Source organism: Bombina bombina, chromosome 3 (assembly GCF_027579735.1).
Source record: "Bombina bombina isolate aBomBom1 chromosome 3, aBomBom1.pri, whole genome shotgun sequence".
NCBI classification, from domain to species: domain Eukaryota; kingdom Metazoa; phylum Chordata; class Amphibia; order Anura; family Bombinatoridae; genus Bombina; species Bombina bombina.
Window position 1 is genome coordinate 628,492,198 of NC_069501.1, and position 12,841 is coordinate 628,505,038.

At 40.1% G+C, this 12,841-nt stretch overlaps 1 protein-coding gene across 1 annotated transcript in view; it reads right to left on the reverse strand.

The window, feature by feature from the left end:
• Positions 1-1,584: 1,584 nt before the first annotated feature.
• MFSD2A (MFSD2 lysolipid transporter A, lysophospholipid) overlaps positions 1,585-12,841 on the reverse strand; it is a 48,253-nt gene continuing 36,996 nt past the window's right edge. The window contains exon 14 of the mRNA XM_053707303.1: positions 1,585-2,146. Coding sequence (XP_053563278.1) covers positions 2,092-2,146 — 55 coding nt within the window. The 3' untranslated portion in view covers positions 1,585-2,091. The remainder of the gene's footprint in view (positions 2,147-12,841) is intronic.

A 12,841-nucleotide genomic window follows, 5' to 3' on the forward strand; every position in this document is an offset into this window, starting at 1 on the left:
CCCCCCTCTCTTAAGCTCTCTCTCTCCCCCCCTCTCTTGCGCTCTCTCTCTCCCCCCCTCTCTTTTGCGCTCTCTCTCTCCCCCCTCTCTTTTGCGCTCTCTCTCCCCCTTCTCTTTTGCTCTCTCTGCCCCTTCTCTTTTGCTCTCTCTCCCCCTTCTCTTTTGCTCTCTCTCTCCCCCTTCTCTTTTGCGCTCTCTCTCCCCCTTCTCTTTTGCGCTCTCTCTCCTGTACCTGATCATCGCACTGCTGTGTACACGGGCCAATTTTTTAGGTACCGCGGTTCCAACCCTTGCTCCCTCTCTCTCTCCCCCTTATTTTGCACTCTCCCCCCTCTCTTTTGCTCTCTCTCTCCCCCCTCTCTTTTGCTCTCTCTCCCCCTTCTCTTTTGCGCTCTCTCTCCCCCTTCTCTTTTGCGCTCTCTCTCCCCCTTCTCTTTTGCGCTCTCTCTCTCCCCCCTCTCTTTTGCTCTCTCTCTTGCTCTCTTCCCCTCTTTTGCTCTCTCTCTCTCCCCCTTCTCTTTTGCGCTCTCCCTCCCTCACACTCTCTCTCTCTCTCCTGTACCTGATCATCGCGCTGCTGTTACACTTGCGGCGGAGGTGCGCGTGGTTGTACCTGATCATCGCGCTGCTGTTACACTTGCGGCGGAGGTGCGCGTGCGAGGTCGGGTTGTACCTGATCATCGCGCTGCTGTTACAATTGCGGAAGTGCGCGTGCGAAGCTCTATTCTCTGCTGTGCGCTGCTTAAACTACGGAGGTGCGCGTGCAAGGTCAATCTAAGGCCGTGTGTTTGTCTCTACTGCGCATGACGGCTTCAGACAAACACACTTGGCCTTTTATAATATAGGATACTGTCCCTTTAATGTTCATTATGGCTACAAGAGGTCAGCTGTAGGAGGAGCCTCAGAGTGTTTGCAATCTGATTGGTTTCACCTTTCTCCAGTGAATGAATGCTCACTAAAGTTTAAATGTTCCCTTCTTCAACATAGTTTAAAAGACTCAAATTTAATTTTTTTTAAAATGAAAGTTGCATATACTTTGAGTTTTAAATTTAAGCATTTTTTAATAGAGACATCAGGTTTCTTGGAGATATTGAGATAAATTCTGGACTTGTCTATTCTATACACTAAAATTTAATTTGTTTTAATATCGGTTGGCCAACCGTTATCATAATTTATTTGTAGAGCGCCAACAGATTCCACAGCGCTAATGTGCTAATAACCGTTAATGTGTATTTAGTTTTATTGTTCAAAATAAATTTATATGTTTAACTTCTTATAACTTTGTGATATCATAGAGCTTGTAATATTTTAAGAAACCTTTTTATTGTGGCATTAACTTATTTATTAAGCGCTTCCTTCAGTCTTAGAACATCTCCAGCTTTGCCAGCTATGGTCCATTCCATGACATCATTGGATTCCTTAACTTGCGCACTCAAGCCCACCATTTCTTCCATACAGTAATGTCGTTCTTTAATCTACATCCAGTGTTTCTGCAGTCATATAAAACAAACACCTTTCTTAGGTATCACAAAGTACAATTACATCTCTATATATGTAAGAAATAAACTCACTATTTATAACATCCTCAGAAAATGCATATTTTTATATACATTTACATAAATTATAACATTACAAATATTTATAATTATTACAAGCACATATATATATATATATATACATACACACATTCCATTGTAGAACTGTGACTTAAGGCTTCATGTCAAGTACAAGTTGCTGCCACAAAACTCATGTTTAAAAAAAAAAAATATATATAAGACATGAGGGCAGAGAAACCTTATAAAATTCTCACCACATATGGGAAAAAGTCCATATATACAAAAAAACAGCTCACAAAATGTACATTTAAATTAATAGCTCTTCCCTATGTTAGTGCAAAATGTAGTCAGTAGAACTGCAGTTTTCAGTGTGTGCCAGGCACAAGTAGCACCAGGTGGGACTTTAAGGAACCCGGCATGGGCGCTGCAGACAGTGGCGGACGTAGTGTAGGGAGCTTTTGGCTGGTATCTCCCTATCAGAGATTCATCAGACTGTCTCTGCTGCTCCCACTTATTGACGGAGCTTTCACAGTGGTCATACAATGCTTGCCAACTCGTGAGAGTCACAATCAGAGTCTGGATCACTGTCTCTGGGGAATGAGAAGAGAACAATTGTGAGATGAGTTGTAGTACAATATATGAAGCAAATAAAGACGATGTCGAGAACAAGAAAAGCTACATTTCCTCATCTTATACTCCAACCCAAAAGAAATGACTTTTTGGCTGCATCAATGAGACCTGGTATTTTAGATCAGAGGTACGTAATGTCTCTTGGGAGGGAATATTTCTCCTTGCATCACAAACTTTCAAATCTTTCTTTTAACTACTTGAAAGGATATTAAATACCTCTTGCTACTGTCCCATGCTCCCTAGACTGGCCAAAAAGCAAAAACCTATAACACATTTTCAAAATTCTGCAATATGCAGAAACCATCTATGATTTATGCTATTTGTAGGTAACAGGATGTGTTTTTATTTTTAATTAAAGGGATATAAAACCCAATATCTTTCCTTCAATATTCAGACAGAGAATACAATTTTGAAAACATTTGCAATTTGCTTCTATTATGAAATTTGTTTAGTTCTCGTGTTATTCTTTGTGGAAGAGATACCTAGGCAGGCAGTGTGTACGTCTGGAGCACTACATGGCAGGAAGTAGCGCTGCCATCTAGTGCTGTTGCTAATGTAAAACATTGTTGCAAAACTGTTGCCATATAGTGTTGCAGACACGTGCCCACTTCTGATCTTACAACCCTGCTTTTCAACAAAGGATAAGAAGATAAAGAAAATTTGATAAAAGTAAATTGGAAAGTGGTTTATAATCATAAGCTCTATCTGAATCATGAAATAAATTTTTTTTGGTTTTATGTCCCTTTAAATGAGCTTTTATTGAAATTTTCAAGATAACAAATGAATATAAGTTTGTACATTTACACATAGCAATGAACAGTCATAAACTGCCAACATTTACAATGGAACACTTGGTCATTAATAAAGCATAAATATAATAAACGTTTCAGTGCAAACAAAAATAAATAAAATGTCTACTACTGAATTACAAATTAAAGCACATTGAAAAGAGATTCTAGCCTACTCAATAAGTACTAAATAGTGTTGTAGCCTACTCAATAAGTACTAAATAGTGTTGTAGCCTACTCAATAAGTACTAAATAGTGTTGTAGCCTACTCAATAAGTACTAAATAGTGTTGTACGAAAACAAAACGCAAAAGAGGAACGGGTAAGGAAGGTTAACAACCTCTCCTTAGTCTGGGCACCAACCCGGAACATTTGATCTATACATCTTTTTACCACACCAATTACACTGCCAAGGCCAACTTCGGGTCTAAAGCATCCCATGGTTCACTGATTGCACAGTGTAGATCAATCTGCAGTCTAGAATGGTAGACATTTGCCTCCATATTTTTAAGATAACTTTCTAGACATTAGGGCACAGATTCATAAGAACTTCTGGGCACTGAGTCTTAAAGGGACAGTCTACTCCAAATTGTATTGTTTAAAAAAAAAATAGAGACTGCCTTTACTACCATTCCACAGCTATGCGCAACCAACATTGTTATATTAATATACTTTAGTAACCTTTAAACGTCTAAATTTCTGCCTGTTTCTAAGCCCCTGAAGGGAACCTGTATCTCAGGGCATTTTTATAGCTTTTCACAGCAAAACACTGCTCGTTCATGTGTGCCATATAGATAACATTGTGATAACTCCTGTGGAGTTATTCATGAGTCAACACTAATTAGCTAAAATGCAAGCCTGTAAATAACACTGAAATAAGGGGGCAGTCTGCAGAGGCTTAGATACAAGGTAATCACAGAGGTAAAAAGTATATTAATATAACCATGTTGGTTATGCAAAACTGGGGAATGGGTAATAACGAAATTTATGCTTACCTGATAAATGTATTTAAGTATCACTTCCCTTCCCACAACCCCCAGTCATTTGACCGAAGGAAAAGGAGAGAAATAACAAGGTGCAGAGGTGCCTGAGGTTTATATAAAATAACTGTCTGAAAACGGGGAGGGCCGTGGACTCACCATGTCAAGAAAGAAATACATTTATCAGGTAAGCATAAATTTTGTTTTCTTTCTTAAGACACAGTGAGTCCACGGAATCATCAATTACTGTTGGGAATCAATACCCCAGCTAGAGGACACATGATTAGGGAGGGCAAGGCAGGTAACCTAAACAGAAGGCACCACTCCTTGCAAAACCTTTCTTGCAAGCACCACTGCTTGCAAAGCCTCAGCCGAGGCAAAAGTATCAAATTTATAGAATTTAGTAAAAAGTGTGCAAAGAAGACCAAGTCGCAGCCTTACAAATCTGTTCTACAGAGGCCTCATTCTTGAAGGCCCAAGAAGAATACACCGCCCTAGTGGAGTGAGCTGTAATTCTCTCAGGAGGCTGCTGTCCAGCAGTCTCATAAGCCATACAAATAACACTTCTCAACCAGAGAGAAAGAGACAAAGCAGTAGCTTTCTGGCCCTTACATTTTCCAGAAAAGCAAACAAACAATGCAAAAGACTGACGAAAGTCCTTCGTAGCCGGCAGATAGAATTTAAGATCCTGCACAACATCTAAGTTGTGCAACAAACGTTCTTTATGAGAAGACGGATTAGGACAGAGAGAAGGAACAACAATTTCCTGATTAACATTTCTGTTCGAAACAACCTTAGGAAGAAAACCAAACTTGGTATGGAGAACTGCCTTATCTGCATGAAATATGAGATAAGGAGAATCACACTGCAATGCTGAAAGTTCAGAAACCCTCCAAGCAGAAGAAACAAAACCTTAATAACTTAATATCTATGGAATATATAGGCTCAAACGGAGCCTGTTGAAAAACTTTAAGAACAAGGTTAAGGCTCCAAGGAGGAGCAACTGATTTAAATACAGGCCTGATTCTGACCAGGGCCTGACAAAAGGATTGTACCTCCGGCACGTCCGCCAGACACTTTTGCAGCAGAATGGATAAAGCAGAAATCTGACCTTTGAGTGTACTGACAGATAACCCCTTCTCGAGGCCTTCCTGGAGAAAAGATAACACCAATAAAGATATTTATGCCATATCTTATGGTAAATCTTTCTAGTGACAGGCTTACGAGCCTGAATCATGGTCTTAATGACCGATTCGGAAAACCCACGCTTAGCTAAAATCAAGCGTTCAATCTCCAAGCAGTCAGCTTCAGAGAAGCGAGATTTGGATGAAGGAAGGGGCCTTGAAGCAGAAGGTCCTTCCTCAGAGGTAGTCTCCACGGATGCAGAGATGACATCTCTACTAGATCTGCATACCAGATTCTGTGAGGCCATGCAGGAGCTATTAGAATCACCAATGCTTAATCCTGATTGATCCGAGCGATGACTCGCGGAAGGAGAAAAAACGGAGGAAAGAGATATGCCAACCTGAAGTTCCAAGGAACTGCCAGAGTATCAGAAAGGCTTGAGGATCTCTCGACCTCGAGCCGTACTTTGGGAGCTTGGTGTTCAGACGAGACGCCATCAGATCTAATTCTGGTAATCCCCATTTGGTTGTTAACCTGGAGAACACTTCTGGATGGAGCTCCCACTCCCCGGGATGAAAAGTCTGTCTGCTCAGGAAGTCCGCTTCCCAATTGTCCACTCCTGGAATGTGGATGACAGATAGACGGCATTTGTGAGCCGTGCCACCTCCTTCATGGCTAATCAAAAGTACAAAAGTTCAGAAGGCACTTATGTGTCAAAAGAGGCTTCACCAGCTGGGAACCTGAGCTCCAGCTCACTTTCCAAGGAGAGGGGGGTGTCTAGGGTGATCTTCAAAAAAGCCCCAATGTCATAGGAGTGCACTTAGGTGATGTAGATCAAAGTGACGTTTATTTAAAATCTGACGTTATTGTAGATCTAATCTGATCTAATAGAATTTTGGTAGGCCATAAATCAGTCCTCTAAGGGAGTGAGTAAAAAAAATGGTGAAGGGCCATGGCCACTAAAGGGAAATGTCTGTGTTTGAGCCATTGGGCCTGGCACCCTCAAATCAGAACACAGAAGTGGGTTCCATATGTTATCCTCCAGGTGTACATGAGGTAGGAAGAATTGTTCCAATTCCATCCACTTGGAGGGTTCAGATCTCAAGTTGTAGCATGGGAGAGCATTGCCGCGTTGTAATTTAATTAAACATGTCAAATGTATTCTGGAGTATCCGGGCAGCTACCTGCAGTCTCTTAGCATTCTATATAACAATAGAGAAGGTATTGGAACCAATTAGTTAAGTCTTGAGGTGTAGGCATCTAAAGTTTCAAGTAATCTTCTGTAACATCATCATCTTAATAGCTGCAACCTTCTCAGCCAAAAACTCAACAAATCTTTGCAAGTCAATGCAGTCAAATGTTAAAATTAAAAATCTACATAGTTGTGATGTGTTCGGGTGGCTGTCACAGAAGGCAGCAAAAATAGCAGCGGAGTAATGGCAGTTGTGATTTAGCCAAATTTACGCTGCCTCAAGCAAGATTTCCTCTTAATTAAATTTGATTTAAATCTATGCTGAATTTAATAGGGAACAGAATGATGTGCCACATTTGAGGACTATTTTTGTTTTGGTATTCTGGATATTCATTGGGGCTTTCAGCAACGTGTAAGTGGTTGGGCCTGCAACAGCTCCCCCCGTGGGGATATCAGCACAGTGTCCTGTATGTAAAGGAATCACTTCAAATTAGTTATGGTGAAGTTTTGTGCAGAAGCTTACGCTCTATTTGAAGATTTTGAGTGTAAGATTACAAAGAGATTGGAACTTGTGGCTATAGAGTGTTCTACCAGACATCTTGACTGCACCGGGTCTGCTATTCCACTATTGAAAGAAGAGCAGCTGGTTGCAAAGGGACCCCCGAAATTTATGTCAGAGAGACACCTAAAATTTGTCAAATTTGGAGAGAGACAAAGTGGCTCTCTTGTTTCCAAGCAAATTGAGAGGGAATCAAATTTATACAATATTTTTTAAGTTTTGCACCTTCTCCGATTACATCAATCAGCCAACTGTAATGCACAATATTGGGCTATAGAAGTCATTAAAGGGACACTAAACCCAATTTTTTTCTTTTGTGATTCAGATAGAGCATGCAATTTTAAGCAACTTTCTAATTTACTCCTATTATCAAATTTTCTTCATTCTCTTGGTATCTTTATTTGAAATGCAAAAATGTAAGTTTAGATGCCGGCCCATTGTTGGTGAATAACCTGGGTTATTCTTGCTGATTGGTGGATAATCATCCACCAATAAAAAAAAAGTGCTGTCCAGAGTTCTGAACAAAAAAGAAGCTTAGATGCCTTCTTTTTCAAATAAAGATAGCAAGTGAACGAAGAAAAATTGATAAATAGGAGTAAATTAACCCCTTAATGACCGAGGACGTGCAGGGTACGTCCTCAAAAAAAAAGGCAGTTAACGCCCGAGGACGTACCCTGCACGTCCTTGGTGTGGAAAGCAGCTGGAAGCGATCCTGCTCGCTTCCAGCTGCTTTCCACACCGAGGACGTGCAGGGTACGTCCTCAGGCGTTAACTGCCTTTTTTTTTTTTTTTTGAGGACGTACCCTGCTCGATATGGAGGCATCCTGCAATAACCTTACATGGCCATCTGATGCAGAGAGAGCCACTCTGTGGCCCTCTCTGCACCGGACATCGATGGCCGGTATCGTTGGTGGGTGAAGCCGACTTGGGAGGCGGGTGGGCGGCCATCAGTGTGCCATGTGACGTCAAGGGGGGCGGGATCGGGGGCGGGACCGTCGGGGGGCGCGCACGGAGGGTGGCGGGTGGGCGCGTGCGCGGGGCGGGAGCGGGTGGGAACCGCTACACTACGGAAAATGGTTAAAAAGTTAAAAGTAGCCTAAGCACACAAAAAAAAAGCACAAAAAGAGATCGTGAGAGGGGTGGGGGTTGGTTTTGTGTGGGGGGAAGCTACACTACAGAAAAGTTTAAAAAATGTCAAACAAAAACATTTTTTCTTCTAAACTGGGTACTGCCAGTACCCAAGATGGCGCCCCATTAAGTTAGAGTGGGAGGGTTATAGAGCTGTTTGGGGGGGGGGGGGATCAGTGAGGTTGGGGGCTAAGGGGGGATAGTACACAGCAGCATATGTAAATATGCTTTTAAAAAAACACCAAAAAAAAACAAATATAGCTTTTATTTTAGTACTGGCAGACTTTCTGCCAGTACTTAAGATGGCGGGGACAATTGTGGGGTGGGGGAGGGAAGAGAGCTGTTTGGGAGGGATCAGGGGGTCTGATGTTTCAGGTGGGAGGCTGAGCTCTACACTAAATCTAATATTAACCCTGCAAGCTCCCTACAAGCTACCTAATTAACCCCTTCACTGCTAGCCATAATACACGTGTGATGCGCAGCGGCATTTAGCGGCCTTCAAAATACCAAAAAGCAACGCCAAAGCCATATATGTCTGCTATTTCCGAACAAAGGGGATCCCAGAGAAGCATTTACAACCATTTGTGCCATAACTGCACAAGGTGTTTGTAAATGATTTCAGTGAGAAACCTAAAATTGTGAAAAATTTCACGTTTTTTTTTTTAATTTGATCGCATTTGGAGGTGAAATGGTGGCATGAAATATACCAAAATGGGCCTAGATCAATACTTGGGGTTGTCTACTACACTAAAGATAAAATTACCCCAAAAAGCTCCCTACATGCTCCCTAATTAACCCCTTCACTGCTGGGCATAATACACGTGTGGTGCGCAGTGGCATTTAGTGGCATTCTAATTACCAAAAAGCAACACCAAAGCCATATATGTATGCTATTTCTGAACAAAGGGGATACCAGAGAAGAATTTACAACCATTTGTGCCGTAATTGCACAAGCTGTTTGTAAATAATTTCAGTGAGGAACCTAAAGTTTGTGAAAAAATTTGTGAAAAAGTGAACGATTTTTTTTATTTGATCGCATTTGGCAGTGAAATGGTGGCATGAAATATACCAAAATGGGCCTAGATCAATACTTTGGGTTGTCTACTAAAAAAAAATATATACATGTCAATGGATATTTAGAGATTCCTGAAAGATATCAGTGTTCTAATGTAACTAGGGCTAATTTTGAAAAAATAAAATGGTTTAGAAATAGCAAAGTGCTACTTGTATTTATTGCCCTATAACTTGCAAAAAAAGCAAAGAACATGTAAACATTGGGTATTTCTAAACTCAGGACAAAATTTAGAAACTATTTAGCATAGGTGTTTTTTGGTGGTTGTAGATATGTAACAGATTTTGGGGGTCAAAGTTAGAAAAAGGGTTTTTTTTTAAATTTTTCCTCATTTTATAATTTTTTTTATAGTAAATTATAAGATATGATGAAAATAATGGTATCTTTAGAAAGTCCATTTAATGGCGAGAAAAACGGTATATAATATGTGTGGGTACAGTAAATGAGTAAGAGGAAAATTACAGCTAAACACAAACACCGCAAAAATGTAAAAATAGCCTTGGTCCCAAATGGACAGAAGATGGAAAAGTGCTGTGGTCATTAAGGGGTTAAAATTGCATGCTCTATCTGAATAACGAAAGAAAAAATTTGGGTTCAGTGTCCCTTTAGTTAAAAAGGGACAGCTTTGTCTATAGAAAGACAATAGAAATGCCTTGTAATTACAATGTATCAGCCAAACCTAAACATTATTGAAACAAATTAACATCTCGATTGCTGCTATTGTTAGTCTATAGCCAAATTTCACCCACCACTTGTCTTATTTGAAGGAGCCAACCCAGGCTTAAGTCTACAGACAACAAGGCTACCCATAGTGAGTATGTCAGTATAAAGTCAGGTTTGCCATGAGAAATCTGCAGTGTGAATTTACAGCTATAAGAATTAGAAAATCAACAATTTTTCAAACTAAATTAAAAGGGGATAACATTTATCATGTATAAAGTATATTGCAGTTATTTTACTATGCATAACTAAACAATTTATATTAATATCTCAAGGTGTTTAGGACCATTAAGTTAATATATCACTTCCTGTCCTCTTATATTGCAATGGTGTGTGTCAAAAATATGCATTTTAAAAATAAATGCATAAAAATGTTTTGAAGCTTTGGCTGTCTCCCTGTTCTTGCAGTGAATTAGAGGTCATGTTTTGGAAAACAAATATGCAATGACCCAAGCCATTACAGTGATTAGGTGCATTGCCCTAGATGCTTGTTGCCAGGGTAACCAACAGAGAATAAATTTGTAGGATTTAAAGATTACCTAAAAGGGATAGGAAACACATTTTTTTCTTTCATGGTTCAGATAGAGCACTGGTTTTCAAAACCTGTCCTCAGGCCTCCCTAGCAGGCCACATTTTGAGGCTATCTGAACTGGAGCATAGGAGAAATAATCAGCCGTTTAGTAAACATGGTTATTTTATCTGCCCTCACACAAGGTAATCTAGAAAATCTGGCCTGTTGGGGAGGCCTGAGGACAGGTTTGAAAACCAGTGAGCTAGAGCATATAAAATGTGCAGCCACCAATCAGAAAATAGAACCCAGGTGCTGGACCTACCTAGCTATGCTTTTCAACAAGTATACCTAAATAATGAAGCAAATTTGATAATAGAAATAAAGTGGAATCTTGTTTAAAATTATACACTATCTAAATCATGAAAGAAAATGTTTTGGGTTTCCTTTCACTTTAAGTCTATATCCATTTATATTAACAATTTATTATTTTCTAAGTGATATGATGTTGATACTCTACAATGAAAAAAATATATTGTCAAATTAAATCAAGAATTCAGCAACCCAATACGTTTTTGGTCCAATGTGTCTGCAGAATTTTACTTCTGTGAATCCACTTCATTTTTTGCGGTACTTATAGAAAAACGTAGTTATATATGATTATAAAGAGACGTCCCTTTGAATGATATGATTCCACCTTTTACAATTTAATGGAAATATAAAGAAAGCATTTGTTACAATGGATTCTATAACATCAATTCATGTAATTCTGTGAAGCCCGTTCACTGAGGAATAGAAAAGGTGTATGAGCTTTAGTGAATGCCCCCCCTAACTTAACACAGCAGAAACACTCAACACACAATATGCTGTTAGTACACCTTGTTCACGCCTTTACTAGTACTGCGAGTGCATTTCTAGGTACTAATGCACATCAAATACAGCAAATAGGTGGTTATGCAGAAAAAGGAAATTTATGCTTACCTGATAAATTGATTTCTTCTACGATACGACGAGTCCACAGATTCATCCTTACTTGTGGGATATTATCCTCCTGCTAACAGGAAGTGGCAAAGAGCACCACAGCAGAGCTGTCTATATAGCTCCTCCCTTGACTCCACCCCCCAGTCATTCAACCGAAGGTATAGGAAGAGAAAGGAAAAGCTAAAAAGGTGCAGAGGTGACTGAAGTTTTAAAAAATAAAATAAATACAGTCTTAAAATGACAGGGCGGGCCGTGGACTCGTATCGTAGAAGAAATCAATTTATCAGGTAAGCATAAATTTCCTTTTCTTCTACAAGATACGACGAGTCCACGGATTCATCCTTATTTGTGGGATACAATACCAAAGCAACAGGACACGGATGAACGGGAGGGACAAGACAGAGACCTAAACGGAAGGCACCACTGCTTGAAGAACCTTTCTCCCAAAAATAGCCTCAGAAGAAGCAAAAGTATCAAATGTGTAAAATTTGGAAAAAGTATGAAGGGAGGACCAAGTCGCAGCCTTACAAATCTGTTCAACAGAAGCATCGTTTTTAAAAGCCCTTGTGGAAGCCACAGCTCTAGTGGAATGAGTCTAGCAGTCTCGTATGCTAGGCGGATGACGCTTTTCAGCCAAAAAGAGAGAGAGGTAGCCGTAGCTTTTTGACCCCTACGTTTTCCAGAATAAACAATGAATAGAGACGATGTTTGACAGAAATCCTTGGTCGCTTGTAAGTAAGACTTCAAGGCACGAACCACGTCCAAGTTATGTAACAGACGTTCCTTCTTAGAAGAAGGATTAGGACACAAGGAAGGAACAACAATTTTCTGATTAATATTCTTATTTGAAACAACCTTAGGAAGGAATCCAGGTTTAGTACGCAAAACCACCTTATCCGAATGGAATATAAGATAAGGTGAATCAAATTGTAACGCAGAAAGCTCAGAAACTCTTCGAGCAGAAAAGATAGCAACTAAAAACAAAACTTTCCAAGATAACAGCTTAATATCTATGGAATGCATGGGTTCAAACGGAACCCCTTGAAGAACATTAAGAACTAAATTCAAACTCCATGGTGGAGCAATAGGTTTAAACACAGGCTTGATTCTGATTAAAGCCTGACAAAAAGACTGAACGTCTGGACATCCGCCAGACGCTTGTGTAGTAAAATTGACAAAGCAGAAATTTGTCCCTTTAAGGAACTAGCTGATAATCCCTTCTCCAATCCATCTTGGAGAAAGGACAAAATCCTAGGAATCCTAACCCTACTCCATGAGTAGCCCTTGGATTCGCACCAATAAAGATATTTACGCCATATCTTATGGTAAATTTTTCTCGTCACAGGCTTGCGAGTCTGAATCAAAGTATTAATGACCGACTCAGAGAATCCCCGCTTAGATAAAATCAAGCGTTTAATCTCCAGGCAGTCAGCTGCAGAGAATTTAGATTTGGATATTGGAACGGACCTTGAATGAGAAGGTCCTGCCTCAATGGTAGTTTCCACGGAGGTAGAGACGACATGTCCACTTGATCCGCATACCAAGTCCTGCGTGGCCACGCAGGCGCTATTAGAATTACTGAAGCTCTTTCCTGTTTGATTCT